Source organism: Neomonachus schauinslandi, chromosome 2 (genome assembly GCF_002201575.2).
Source record: "Neomonachus schauinslandi chromosome 2, ASM220157v2, whole genome shotgun sequence".
NCBI lineage: Eukaryota > Metazoa > Chordata > Mammalia > Carnivora > Phocidae > Neomonachus > Neomonachus schauinslandi.
Window position 1 is genome coordinate 127495289 of NC_058404.1, and position 16099 is coordinate 127511387.

At 34.0% G+C, this 16099-nt stretch overlaps 1 protein-coding gene across 2 annotated transcripts in view; it reads right to left on the reverse strand.

Moving 5' to 3' along the window:
* GRID2 (glutamate ionotropic receptor delta type subunit 2) overlaps window positions 1-16099 on the reverse strand; it is a 1393842-nt gene that overhangs the window by 513303 nt on the left and 864440 nt on the right. For both annotated transcript variants that reach the window (XM_044912908.1, XM_044912909.1), the window contains one exon: window positions 4715-4888. In XM_044912908.1, coding sequence (XP_044768843.1) covers window positions 4715-4888 — 174 coding nt within the window. The remainder of the gene's footprint in view (window positions 1-4714; window positions 4889-16099) is intronic.

The window sequence follows — 16099 nt, forward strand, 5'->3', positions numbered from 1 at the left end:
TGTTATACGCAAACAATGAATCATGGAACACTACATCAAAAACTAATGATGTAATGTATGGTAATTAACATAACATAATAAAATTTTTAAAAAATGAAGAAAAACAAAAGACAACCTTCTAATATTTGACAGCATCCATCACTTGCCCTGAAACATCCTCTTTCCTTCAATTGTTCATCATTTGGTATAATTTCTAGGCTGCTCATCATCTCAGCATTTTTCTTCTGTCCTTCTCTTATTTTTTGATGTTTCTGTTCAGAGTTTAGAACTCATAACCAACATATTATTGCAGATGTGATCTGACTAGGACAGAGTAGTATAAGGGGTTATCTCTCTTGATCTTAGCAAAATGCTCTGCTAAGGAGACCAAGATTGCATTAAAATGGTTTAGAGCAAATAGGACTTGTGCGAGCTTCAAACAAAATTCACCTTCATCTGAATAACTTTAAATTTTTTTTTTTTTTTTTTTTTTTTTTTTTTTAAGATTTTATTTATTTGCGAGAGAGACAATGAGAGACAGAGAGCATGAGAGGGAGGAGGGTCAGAGGGAGAAGCAGACTCCCTGCTGAGCAGGGAGCCTGATGCGGGACTCGATCCCGGGACTCCAGGATCATGACCCGAGCTGAAGGCAGTCGCTTAACCAACTGAGCCACCCAGGCGCCCCATCTGAATAACTTTAAACTGCTGTCAGACCAGGTCTTATTCACCCAGAGTTCCTGTAATGATTTTGAACCTATCCTTTATCTCTTTGAAATTTCAACTTTTAGGTTTATTATTAGTCAGTGAATATTAATAATTTGGATCTTGATTATATAACATAGCATAACCTTTCTCTCCTGGCTTTGTGCCATTTACAAATCTGATAGGATTATTATTCACTTTTATTTGTGTAATGGTAAATATTTGAAAATGTAAGGTCCAAGAATACTATTTTTGGATGACCACAGAGAGTTTCTTGCACTTCAAGAGTAGAATATTTATCATTATGGTTGAACATTCTTTTAGTTCCATACTTCCCAAATTGAAGGTAAAAGAAGTTATGGATATTAGAAGTAATCACAGTTACAAAATATATCTGAGCCATGTTCTAGGCATATCAAATTTGCTCAAAGATTTGAAGAATAAACAAAGTAAATGGCAAATTATTTGAAATATTACTTTTAATTTTAAAGAAACTCGTAAGTTATAACTTTTAAGATAATGAGACTTTCATATATTTAAACTTTTTTCTTTTTCTTCTTCTTTTTTTCTTTTTGATCTGAAAACAGAATGTTTACTACTACCTTCTATTCTTAGGAGTCCTTTATTGAAATATTTGTGTGACATCAGCCTATCTAGACTTTTTAATGCCTTCCTATAAGGATTCCATAAAAAAATTGGTCAAACACTACCTAAAAATCAATATGAAATAAATAGGTATATAACATTCTCTCTATTTAAAAAATTAGTAAACAGGATTTAGTTTGGTAGTGCTTGCTTTTAAGGAGTCCTATTGTCATATTTAAAGTATCCCAAACCATATATTTAATAATATATTCTACAGTTTATCCAAATATCAACTTTTAGTGTATTAAACTCTGTCAGAATCTTTTTCCTTCCCTTTGAAACTTGGAACAATATACCAATGTCATGTACCTGGGTCTTCTTCCCAAGTATTTTTCTAGTATTTCCACTTATAATATTGTGATCATATCTACTGCTTTATTTACTATTCTAAAACAATTATTTGACCTCATTTTAATGCAGTAAGGCATACACTTACCATCTCCAAACCCTGATCCTTATAAATGAGTGGTTTACTTTTTAAAAATAACTTTAATTTTTCCAATTTGAAGACAATTTTTCTTAGATGGAGACAACAGAAGCAAAAAAAAAAAAAATTGAACTTTTCTATTTTCTCTCCATTAGCAGCCAGATTAACATTAGTTTCACCAAGCACTGAATGGCTCACTTTTTCCTTGTTTCATATATTGTAAAAACTTTATTTCTAGAGTAAAAGTTTTCTTTAACATTTATTTTGCAACTTCAACTCACCCTTGATTTTAGTCTTTCTGGCACTAATTTAAAGATTTGGAAAGCTTGTTTTTTATTCTTTCTAAATCTTCTCTTTCTCTGTACATTAAATTAAGTAAAACCCAGAGACCTCTACTGAGGCCCACTTGTACCATCTTCTCCCCTGTTGTAATGATTACTGTGATTTTATAGTGTGGGTTTCTATTTAATAGTTGGGTCTCTATTTTTAGAGCTCACTTGAGTCATACTTTCATACTTTTACTTTTTCTGAGTTATTTTTAATAGTACCCTGCTGATAAGATAAAAATCTGTCTGTTATCCTATTTACCTGCAAATTTTTATGGTCTCCAATTTGAGGGTTACTTCTCTGAAGGAATCCCTTACTCCCAAATTTTTAAAACATACTATTCTTGTTGTTTCTTCTAACTTCAGTGAGATAAAATTTTCACCAAGGGAAGCCTCTATATCAAATGCTCTTCTTTTAGTGGAACATCTTAAATTCAACAGCCCTGCATTTAGATTCTTAATTATATAAATCTCCACATATAAAATTTCTTTCAGTTTTTCTTTTATATAGTAAATATTTTGTCAAAATCTATTACATATAAGAAGCAGGTCACTAGGTAATAAATCCTCAAAGAAAAAGTAATTTTCTTATTTTCTTCCATCTGTGGGTTTGATGGGAAGAAGACGAAGGTGGGGGATAAGAGGCGTGGTGTTTCCTGTACAGTCTTAACTCATTATATAAGGTCTGGGGATATGAAGAGGAAAGAAGAAAGAAGAAAGAAAGAGAAAGAAAAGAAAGAAAAGAAAAGAAAAGAAAGAAAGAAAGAAAGAAAGAAAGAAAGAAAGAAAGAAAGAGGAGAGGGTGAGAGGGAGGGAGGGAGGGAGGGAGGGAGGAAGGGAGGAAGGGAGGAAGGGAGGAAAGGAGGAAGAAAATATTTGTTCCCTGATTTCAAGATACTCATTAACTGAATCAGAAGGATTATGCTTTTAGGTGAATGTGCTTTAAAATACTGTGTTGTTACTTTCTGCTTTCCCAGTTTGTACATTTCCTGCTACTTCCTTTCACAGGAATGGCCTTTACTATTTCAAAATTTTCTTAATCAAAATTCTTCCATTTTCTCCATTTAGAATTCTATTATTTTCATATCAGTCATGCTCATGACCAATTAATATGAAAAGACGGGTCATTATAAGCATATAAGACTGGCATTAAAATTTACACAGGCCTTGTTTAGGCTTCAGAGTGGCTTACTTTAACCATTGCCTTCTCCTTAATTACATTCAAATCCATAAATATTCATGAAGAAGCAAAGCAGTGTGGTAGGTGTGATGGAGGAAACAAATAGACGTGTACTTCATGGGATTTTATGATAGCAGATCCTGGAGGAGACCTAGTCTCACAGAGCCTAAAGCCTAGTAGGGAACACAAAGTTCTGTGGGCAATGGTCCTGGTAAATATATGCTGCTCCTTATAAAGGTAATAAGTATGAAGAAGTGGTTGGATAAATAGTAATTCATCTAAAAAAAAAATCCAAAGCTGACTAAAGATAGGAAAAATGTGGAGATGTCTTTCAAAGGAAGAAGTCGTTTTACAAAATGACCTTATTTATCCAGTATTATTGGGGATGAACTAATTCTTACAGGGTTATATTTCCAAACTGTCCAAACTGAGAATCTCTAAGCACTAAAACATTTTTGATATTAAACATTTTGAAGGAATAGTTTTCTAAAATATATATTTTTCTGACTTCTGAAATTGACTATTACTTTAATCTTTGTTGCCTTCTGAGTTATTGTTTAAATACTAATATGCTAGCAGTATACGATTATACCCTTAGGAGTTGTTTTATGACAGAGTTGTTTTTATAGGAAAAGTCCTACATTGACAGGATATTTGAATTAGTATATCTGATTAATTTATTTTTTCCTGTCTTTTGCCTGCTAGAAAGTGCTTCTTATGGCTTCTGACTGTTGTCGATGTGCGTTGGTAACACCCCATTCCACCTGACATATTGAGATTTCCAGTGCAAAGGAAATAAAACTAAATAAAACAGAATCTGATAATATTTTCCTTAAGAAAAAAGAAAATAGGCTCCAGGTGAGTATTTAAAGGACATCCTTATGAGTAAATTGCAGGGATTGGATGTCCTCTATTTTGCTGCTCAGAGATTTTATTTATTTACTTTCAAGTTCTTTGTTGTATTCTGAATAGCAAAGGTTTCAATTATATCCCATCTGATTTGGATAGGACTATATATATCTTTTGCATTTCTAAGTAGTTTTTTGATGAACATCTTCAAACTGGAGACTAATCATTAAAAGAAGAATAAATGTCTATGTCCTTGTTATGCCAGAAAAGTCAAGCAAATTTAATAATTTGGAATTTGGCATTAAGGAATGTCAATCACAAATTCTACCATGGTAAATGCTATAGATCTACTTGCTGAAAAGGAAATAAACTTTGATTATTATATTTTTATTAAATGAGTATATATTTTGTTATAATGAGGTCAAAAAGATCAAAGACACAAATTCTTAGCACTCCTGCATCAGACTTAATTAAATTTCTAGAGGAAGAGAATAGTTCAGAACATGCAAACATGTATCATTCTAAATCTAATACAACTCAAAAAGCTCTCTCTAAAATTGGCCAATGAAGCACCTCGAGAGAAATACTGTAGCATTTAGAATATACCTCCATATTCTGAGCAAATGGATCCTTTGGATCACACAATGTTGAAGATATTCGATGGTTGCCACGGAAACATCGCTGACTTATGTTCTGGGGGACTGGAAATGTCTGCCGGATGATTGTTAACCTTCCAATTGACCTTCTTACAAGTTCCTGAACATCCACATCATTTATTTCCTATAAGATAAGATAAGAAATGGAAGAATTAGAAATGCTTTAATACAGTAACAGAAACACACAACTATTAATGAGTTATTTGTAAATGCTAAGGAATTTGTTACTATAATGCATTTGCTGAGTGCTTAGGACACATCCAAATGAAAACAATACATATTCATTAAAATGATCAACTCATTTGCAGGTGTTGTTTGTGCTTTAAATTATATACATTAATGCCTAAATAAGTCTAAATGGAGCAATTGCCTTAAATGCACCTTATTTATAGTAATTTTCTAATGTATTATGTTGAACATTTTAGAAAAATATTTGTCTAAATGTTGAAAAAGATCATAAAATAACTGGATTTCAAGGTACGCAGAAGATAGTTGCAATGTAACTGAGTACCCAGAAGATAGTTGTAATGTAAGAGGAATATATATATTGTTCTTAGCAATGAAAAATGGGGTTTTTAAATAGAGCACGTAAAGAAAGCAAGATGACATTTAAAAAAATATTTCCCAATTATTTCTTAGAACTGGCATTAACTCATACATTTCTCTTGGTAAAGAACAGATTAGCAAAGTGTTCATAAAGATGAAACATTTTTTATTATACAATGTGAACCAGGATAGATGAATGAAAAAAAAAAACCCAATGTTCTTTATCCAAATTGATGTTATCTTACATGTGAGTATTTGTCAAACTCAAAGAACATATTTTCTATTTCCTTTTCCTCCCACCTCCCAACTCCAGACTTAAATTTTAAGACTTGGCTCAATCATGGATGCAGAAGTAATGAAAATGAAATAATATTTTTATAATATAATATCTGTTCTAACTGGAATTAGTCAGAATAGAAGTGAATCAGAATAAATTTTAGTTTTAAGACAGTCTTTACTAAAGAAGTTTGTGCTTCATATTGTCCATTTGGAATGTTTTAAACCAACGAAGCCTTTGCAATTACATATTATTGGTTTCAGTAGATTCTTATAGCAGCAGAAATAAAAGATTTGACACAAGATAAATTTTGGACTGCAGTGAGCATTTCTCAGTTTTGATTTGAAGATTACAGAATAACGAAAAAGAAAAAGACTATTTACAGGTGTAAATTGTCTTCTTTTCCTCTCTAGATTAATTACATATTATTCTTATTTAAAGCATATATTAGTTTTAAAATTCATTCTTTATTTTTTATCTTTACAGAATTGAGATTTTCTGAAAATAAAACAATACCTGCCATCAGCTGTATCCAGTATAATATCCTGGATTTCTGGTCAATTAATCCTTAATGTACCATAAAAAATGATTTTTCTCATTTAAAATGCCATCTTTTTCCTTTAGTCTACGTCCTTTCACTAGCCATCAGAAACACTATCTGGCAAAAAGCAGGTCACTTTTTAATTCTCTTTTATCTACTCACAAAGCAGAATTAAACAATGTCTCCTCAACTCCATTTTAAGCCTGAAATTTAACGAGAAATCTTTTAAAAGTAATTAATATTGCCTTTTAGTGTCTTTACTTTTTTTTTTTAATTCCATGTTGTGCAGCCAGGAATTTTTATTTAAAAGGCAGTGAGAGATTCTACCACTTTTTCCATAACGTTAACTAATTTTTGTTATACATGTGGTCTTTTTTTCTTTAGTAATACTGATATAGCAACATTTTGTCAAAGAGTACCATTACTACCTGCCCCAGCCTTGATGAACTACAAATCAGCATGTTAGCACAAAAACTTACATTAACTCTCTACTATATATTTGATAAAATATTAAGCACTTCACCTATTGTCTCATTTTCTACTAAAAACTGCATTCTGATTCAGATACTGTGATTCTTACTTTATAAATAAAGAACCAGAGAAATTCCAAGGTCTTCATTCAAAATATTCTTTACTCATGGTATGAATTTATAAATGTCATCAAAAGAAACACTCTCTAAAGTAATTATACAAGAAATCCACATTTCCTCATGGGAAATATTTAGATTAATATTCACGAATGATAGAAATTAAAACTATAAAGATATATTTTTCTAGTATTTAACACCCTGATGATTCTATAAGGAATAATAAAGTAATCTATCATGAGCCAAAGTCTTTAAGTGGACTATTTTGAAGCCCACAAAAACCTTTTACAGGTTTTGAAAGCTGAAGTTCTCAGGTGTCTAAGTGACTAAACTATATCTGAGGAAATGTCAGTTTAAATTGAATATATTTTGTCTATTATTATTTGGGGAAGGGAAAAGGAAGTAATTTTCTGAGAGGAAAGAATCTGCCATTCTGAATGAAGTTAACAGACAGTCTGTCTCAAAAAATTCACTTGAAGTTTTAGTTTTGACACCTGATCTCAAAAATAGTTTGATAGTGATATGAAAACTTGATTAGGCAGCTATTTTATATTTACAGAACTTTACTTCTGCCATTTCAAAATGTGCATTTCAAGAGTGACAGAAGCAATGTTATGTAAACACTGAAAGTCAAATGAATACTTAATCTATTAAGATACCCTTTTAAATGAAAAAAATCCATAAGTAAACTTCTATAATAAAATATGAAACTATTATATAATCTATTAGAATCTACATTGTTCTAAGACTCCGAACTTTAAAAAATGTGCAAACCATCAGATTTTAAAAAATAACCATATATAGAACCAGTTCAAACACTCACTCTTCCAAGCCTCCAGTACCACCAAATTATGCTAATCTCTATAAAGATATACAGAAATTTTCTGAGTTTTAAAGAATTTAAAAAGGCTAAATAACAAATTGTTTGCCCTTTCTGCAGTCTTTATATGAATGAGTATATTTCTGATATAAGAATTAATAATGCAATAAAGATTTAAAAAATATGTTTTATTGTATCAAACTTTTTGCTGTACCTCCTTAGGAGTAAGGCATACAGTCTTTTTTTTTTTTCAAAAAATAACTTAATAATAATAATAATAAATTACTAATAATCAAGTCAAAATAGTCAAGAAAATATTTCTATTCACTTTGTTGTAATAGTTTCGTAGGTGAACCCTGAAATGTGTAAGAGAGAAGGAAGAGGAAAGCTAAAATACCTAGCAGGGATACAACTCCATCAAGAAACAGCCACTTCACAGAACAAATCTTTTAGGAGAACTGAATCGCTCCCAAATTTTTGTAGTGTATCAGCTTAGGTTTAAATTAATGAATTCCAGGAAAGGAAAGACTCTCAAAATCCATTAGATCAGATGCCAATCTATACTGCATAAACTCTTTTAAAGAAGAGATCCTCCTTTCTTTTTCCTTTTTTTTTCCTTTTTTAAAATCATTTAGCATCTAACAAAGTTTCTATCTCATAGTAGGTATTCACTAAATGTTGATAAATTTAAAAATGAATGAATAAATGAATGAATGGCAGGACTTCACCAAACTATCTTCTAAAGATAGATACCTGAAATTTTAAGTGTAGAAACTGGGATGCTTTCATAACTTCAGCACTATCAAATAAACCAGATTTTAGTAATGCCATTAAGCAGTGTACTATGTGGCATAGTTTGAAAAGATTATGCTTTTTGTTGTTGTTTTTGCTAATGTTTGTATTCTTCATGCTTTAGCAATGATGCTCCTTTGATTCTTCCACAAAATTTAACATTAATGTGAAATAATTACACAAACATGATGTTGAAATATGGAACAAAACCAACTGTAGGCTATATACCAGCAGGAAGTGCAACAGAATGGCAACTTTCTGCTTGAGAGACTAGTAGTGAGCAGTGTAATTAATCACTAAACTAGGAAAAATGAACAACATCCTTTACATATATAGGCTTTTTTAATCTAAACAACTTCTCCTTAACTGCAATACTCAATTGCAGAGATTAACTTAAACTATTTAAACAAGAAGTCAGGGCACCAAAGGTCAGGTTCAGTATTACCAGAGAATAGAGGGTGCTTATAGCATGATGCTTCTTGCATCTCTAAACAGTGCATATTTTTCTATCCGAATTTCTAACTTTTGTAAAACTTAAATAAAGTGCTAGGCCATCTGCTTCACAACCCTAAGGGGGGATGACAATACTTACATGGAAAGGCTGTTCTGAGCTGGATTCACTGATTGCAGGGAGAAGATAAATACCATTACCAGCTACTAACATATGATTGATTACGCCGTATGAGCTAGCACAGCCTCTCATTATTACAGCACACTTAATGCAAATGAAAAAAATATATTGTTTTCAAGTTTGTACATCAATTTGTATCATGATGCACAATGCCAACTTTGATTTATAGTACCTTTCTAAAAAACTATTGGTGCAATAGATTAAATAAATGTTTGCAACCCATTTTAAAATTAGCAACAAAATAGTAGCTATGCAAACCAAACCAGACAGATTCATGTTTTCCGTGTTCAGTCAAATGGACATTTGCATATGGGTAGATTTTTGCTGTTGTTGTTACTACTTTTAGAGTTTGTTAACTTCCTAGCAAATTTGAGAAATCTATGTTTCTTCTTTTACGGAAACTAGGATAAATTTGATTCATTTATTATAAATTTGTATAAACAACTCATAAATGAAGTAAAGGTAGTGAGAGTCAAGTTTCCGAAGGCATATTTCAGAGAAAATGAGGTAACCAAATGGAATCATTTAGAAGAATGTTGGCTGCAGATATATGGATAATGATGATTTTTCTTAGGAATGAAAATACAGAAAACATGTTTGAACCTAGTCTAGATAAAACTAATAACAAATATAAACTGTGGACTGAACACCAGATTTTTCAAAGGTAGGTGGTACTGACTTGCCCAAAAGAAATGACAGCTCTGCTCAAAGACTAGTAAGAAGGGCTGCATGTAAAAAGGACACAAGGGTTTCAGGAATGGTAAAGGCAAAGTTATAGTTATAACTATTACAGTAAAAATCCAAGTGTGAAGAAGGTAAAAAAGAACTGTGGTCTTCTATACTTCTTTCTTTTTTTTTTTTTTTTTTTTTAAAGATTTTATTTATTTATTTGAGACAGAGAGAATGAGAGACAGAGAGCATGAGAGGGAGGAGCAGACTCCCTGCCGAGCAGGGAGCCCGATGCGGGACTCGATCCCGGGACTCCAGGATCATGACCTGAGCTGAAGGCAGTTGCTTAACCAACTGAGCCACCCAGGCGCCCTTCTATACTTCTTTCTAACAGTTAGTGAGTTATTTGCTGGTTAGATCGCTTTGTTTGTGTGAATGTTTTATTTGCAAAATAGTGGCCCAAATTATTGAACATCCATTTAAAGACAACATTTTCCTTCTAATATTTTATGAAAGAAATTTAATTGTAAGCTTAAAAAGATTCTTAATGTTTATGAAATCTATACTAAAATAGAAAGTGTTATTATTATTTCCTGAATATTCGTCACTAGTGAAATACACTCTAGTCTCCTCAGACTTCCTCTGTATGATAGGAAGGAGTGATTTCTCCCACAGCACAAATAGACACACAAGCAGTAGATAGATGACCGCTGGTGTTCCAGAAGCTCTACCTGGGTTCACACTTTTAAGATTCAGGCATGTTGTTAGAAGTTAAATTGGATATGGAAAAAAAAAGTAATCCAGGGGTCTCCTATGTAATATTATCAAAGAATAGAAGGGAATGGACATTTTCATTTAATAATTCTAAGTATTAATTCGTTTAATTAATCCATTTCTCTAAGGAGGCAATAAATCACTTTTTTCCTAGCTGGCTCTATTGATACAAACAAGTAAAATGACTCCAGCTTGTTTTTTACCAGGAAATCTGTGTGGTCTCTTCCCCATCATAAGTTGGGTGTAAGATAAAAATGAAAAAAACTAAGAGGATTTTTTATTTCAAAGAATAGTAATCTAGAAAATAATTAACCTAAGGACAAAAATTAATGGTATAAATCATTTCCATAAGATTAAAACTGAGGCAGCAGAAATTAAAAAAAAAATCTCTAAGGAGAATTATCCAAAAAAAAGTTTAGACTGGAAAAAAAAATGTTTTTAAACCCTTTATCACCACTTAATGGTTGTGTAGTATTTGGCAAACTGTTTAATTTACTTGACTCATAGATTCCATGCTGAAAAATACAAATTAAAACATCCAATTTGAAAAGTTATCCTGAAATTTACTAAGATTTCCCTTTCCCTTCTCTGTCTCCTGATGTTAGTCATTGTAGATAGAAAATTGAGTGGTATTAGAAAATTAGAAGGTATCAAAACTCTATTAGAAAGCAGATCTGTACCCCTGAAACAAAAAATACATTATATGTTAATAAGAAATAATAATAATAAAAAAAGGAAAGCAGATCTCACACACATACATATTATCATCTGTGGGGATCTCAGAAAAATACATCTTAACCTGACATGAGAAATACAGCAACAAATCATGTAGCCCTAAAGTTGGGCAGGCCCAAAACAAGCTTGCAAGATGTTTTGTGTCTTTACGCTGAACTGGAAAAAAATCATCAGAGAAAGTTCAAGATGGTGGCATAGGCAAGATACAGAATCAATCTAAGTGTCCACTGATAGATAAATGGATACACACACACACACACACACACACGAATAGTATGCAGTCATAAAAAAGAATGGGATTGTGCTCTCTGCAACAACATAGATGGACCTAGAGGGTATTATGCTAAGTGAAATATGTCGGACTGAGAAAGACCATATAATTTCACTCATATTTGGAATCTAAAAACAAAACAAACACCAAATGAATAAACAAACAAAGGCAGTATCAAACCTATAGAGAACAAACTGATGGTTGCCAGAATGATGGGGGGTTGGGAAGATGGACAAAACAGGTGAAGGGGAGAGGAAAATGCAGATTTCTAGTTATGGAATGAATAAGTCAAGGGATTAAAAGGCACATCATAAGAAATAGAGTCAATGATATTATACTAGTGTTGTATGATGACAAAAGAGAGCTAAACTTGTGGTGAGCATAATACTTGTTGAATCACTATATCACACACCTGAAACTAATGCAATATTGTACATCAACTAAGTTTAAATAAATAAATAAATAAATAAATAGGTTGTATAGGAATATCCTGAATTCACCTTCACACTTGGACACACTGAATCAACAGCTGCATATGGAATAATCTCTTCTGAAAAAGTACTGGAAATCAGCTGAGCACATAAAGAGCCACATCAAGATGGGTAGGAGAGGCAGAGACATGGTCTTATCAAAAAGCCCACCCCCAGCATGATGACACACAGTTGAGAGGTATTTCACAAATACAGCTTCTCCCTGAGAAGCAAGCGGTGTATGCCCCACCTTTGGCATCCCAAACCTTAGGACCTACAGTGGAGAGATAAGCTCTCAAAGTTTCTGGCTTTGAAAACCAATGGGGCTTACATCTAGGAGACCCAAAGAGATGTAGGGAACTGAGGTTCCATTTTTTTTAAAAGATTTATTTATTTATTTGAGAGACAGAGAGAGAATGAGAGAGGGGAGGGTCAGAGGGAGAAGCAGACTCCCTGCTGAGCAGGGAGCCTGACATGGGACTCTATCCCAGGACTCCAGGATCATGACCTGAGCCGAAGGCAGTCACTTAACCAACTGAGCCACCCAGGCGCCCCTGAGGTTCCATTTTTAAAGGGCTTACACACAGACTCATTCACCTCAGGACCCAGTGCAAAAGCAGCAGTTCGAAACCCACCCAGAGCATATATGAAAGAAATTCATTTGCTAATCTTTTTTTTTTTAATTTTTTTTTATTGAAGATTTTATTTATTTATTTGAGACAGAGAGAATGAGATACAGAGAGCATGAGAGGGAGGAGGGTCAGAGGGAGAAGCAGACTCCCCGCCAAGCAGGGAGCCCGATGCGGGACTCGATCCCGGGACTCCAGGATCATGACCTGAGCCGCAGGCAGTCGCTTAACCAACTGAGCCACCCAGGCGCCCCTCATTTGTTAATCTTAATGCATCTGCCAGAGGGGCAGGGACCTGTTGGCCTCTCTCTGGAGATGAAGGTGCTGGTGGGCATCATTTTTGCACTGTCACTCTACCTTGCTTGTAGGTGTGCCCCAGCCCTGTACTCTCCTGTGGTCCCGCTAAAGCCAGCAGGCATGCCGTAGCCTCACACTATCCCGTGGCCCTGTTCAAACCAGCAAACACACATAGTCCACACACAAGACACCCCTTGAGCAGTTGGCTCAGGGGTCCAGGGGGGCTTGCATTTCTGGGCCCCATGGGATTGAAATAATCAGAGAGATAGTTCTTGGCAGGCTACCATCCCCAGGCCATAGCACAGAAAGCAGACTGAAACATCTACATCTTCCTCGGAAGAACACCTATTTTACTTGTCCTGGAATTTCAGCCAGAGGGGCAGGCTTCAGGACTGCCACATCTCCAGAGGCTACATAGGCCAGAGGTTGCCATCTTTGTGCTCTCCCTTGCCTCACTACGGCTTGCCAGTACCTTCAAGAAAGGAGTTTATACACTTGTCTGGAACCCCAATTTTTACAAGTTAGCAAGGGAACACCTTTACATGGACTTGTCTGGAGGCCAACAGGGTTTACAATATATATTTGCATCCTTTAAAAATTGGCGCCTGAGCTTCCAATCAGCATGAAACTAGGTGTTAACTGGGATCCGTCCCTTTGGAACACTGGCAGGATTGGCACAATTTCAACAATTGGGACTGATCAAGAATAAATCACGTTTCTTAGGCAATCACAGAGGTTTCAGAGACAACCAAGAGCTAGGTCAGGGTTGAATGAAGGTTCATCTTCTACACAAAGCCACTCATTCAGGACTGGGAGAGAAAGCTGTTTTTCCCAATACATAGTAACAAACATAGTCAAGCAAAATGAAGAAACAAAGGAATATGTTCCAAACAAAAGAATACCATAAAACCTCAGGAAAAAAACCTTAATGAAACAGAGATATTTAATTTACTTGATAAAGAGTTCAAAATAATGGTCATAAAGATGCTCACCAAACTCAGAAGAAGATGAATAAAAATAGTGAGAACTTCAAAGAGAGATAGAAAATATAAGAAAATACCAACAGAAGTCATAGAGCTAAAGAATACAATAATTCAACCGAAGAATACACTAGAAAGGTTCAGCAGCAGACTAGATGAAGCAGAAGAAAGGATCAGTTATCTTGAAGACAAGGCAGTAGAACTCAACCAGTCAGAGCAGCAAAAAGAAAACAAATCAAAACCCAAAGATAGCTTAAGGAACCTATAAAACAACATCAAACAGAACAAAATTTGCATCATGGAAGTCCCAAAAGGAGAACAGAGTGAGAAAGGGACGGAAAAATGTATTTGAAGAAATAATGGCTGAAAACTTCCCTAACCTGGGGAAGGAAACAGACATCCAGGTCCAGTTGGTCCAGAGAATTCCAAATAAGAGGAACCCAAAAACAGCCACATCAAGATACCTTATAGTTAAATTTCAAAACTTAAAGATAAGAAGAGAATCGTAAAAGAGGAAAAAGAACTTGTGACATGTAAGGGAATGAGCAAATGAAAATGGAACTGTAACACACCAAAATCTATGGGTTGCTGCAAAAACAGAAGGAGAAATTAAGAAAACGACCCCACTCACAACTGTTTAAAAAGAATGAAATATCGAGAAACAAATTTAACCAAGGAAGTGAAAGAGTTTTATACTGCAAACTCTAAGACATGGACAACTAAATGAAAATATATTTCATGTTGATGGATTGGAAGAATTAATATTGTTAAAATGTCCATATTACCCAAGGCAATCTACAGAACCCTTGTAATCCCTATCAAAATTCCAATGGCATTTTCACATAAATGAAACAAACAATCCTAAAATTTGTATGGAAACACAAAGGATCCTGAATAGCCAAAGCAACCTTGAGAAAGAAGAACAAACCTGGAGGCATCATACTCTCTGATTTCAAACTATATTACAAAGCTGTAGTAATCAAAATAGTATGGTACTGACATAAACACAGGCACATAGATCAATGGAACACAACATATAGCCCAGAAAGAAACCCATGTATTTATGTTCAGTCAATTAATTTAGAATAAAAGAGCCAAGAATATACAATAGGAAAGGCAGTCCAGAATAGATGCTGTTGGGAAAACCGGACAGCTACACAAAAGAATGAAATTAGAATCTTAGACTATGCACAAGAATTAACTTCAAATGGATTAAAGATTTGAATGTAAGACATGAAACCATAATGCTCCTATAAAAAAAGAAGGTGGAAAGCTTTTAGACATAAGTCTTGGTCACGACTTTTTGGATTTGACTCCAAAAGCTAGGGCAACAAAAGCAAAAAATAAACAAGTTAGGGCTACCGCAAACTAAAAACAAAACAAACAAAACTTCTGTACAGTGATGGAAACCATCAACAAAATGAAAAAGTAACCTTTTGAATAGGAGGAGGTATTTGCAAATCACATATCTGATAAGGGGTTAATATCTAAAATATGTAAAGAGGGGTGCCTGGGTGGCTCAGTCAGTTAAGTTTCAGCCTCTTGCTTTCAGCTCAGGTCGTGATCTCATGGGTCATGAGATGGAGCCCTATGTCAGTCTCTGCACTCAGTGAGGAGTCTGCTTGAAGATTCTCTCCCACTGCCCCTCTCCCCACTCAGCTCCTTCTCTCTCTTTAAAGTAAATAAATGAATCTTAAAAAAAAACAAAGACAAAAACAAAATATATAAAGAACTCATACATCTCAATAGCAAAAAACCAATCTAAAAATGGGCAGAGGATCTGAACAAACATTTTCCCACAGCAGACATACAGATGGCCAACAAGCACACAAAAAGATGCTCAATATCACTAATAATCAGTGAAATGCAAATCAAAATCACAATGAGAGATCACCTCACACCTGGTAGAATGGATATTACCAAAAAGATAAGAAATAATAAGTGTTGGGGAGGATGTGGAGAAAAGGGAAACTTTGTGCAGTGCTGGTAGGAATGCATATTGGTACAGCCTCTATGGAAAACCGTATGGTGTCTCCTCAAAAAATTAAAAAAAAAAATACATATGATCCAGCAATTCCATTTTTGGGTATTTATTCAAAGAAAATAAGAACACTGATTCAAAAAGGTCTAAGAACCCCCATTTTGTTGCAGCATTATGTACAGTAGCCAAAATATAGACGCAACCTAAGTTTCCATCAGTTAATAAATGGACACACACACACACACGCACACATACACACAGAATGGAATACTACTCAGCTTTAAAAGGGAATGAAATCTTGCCATTCACAACAACATGAATAAACCATAAGGGTA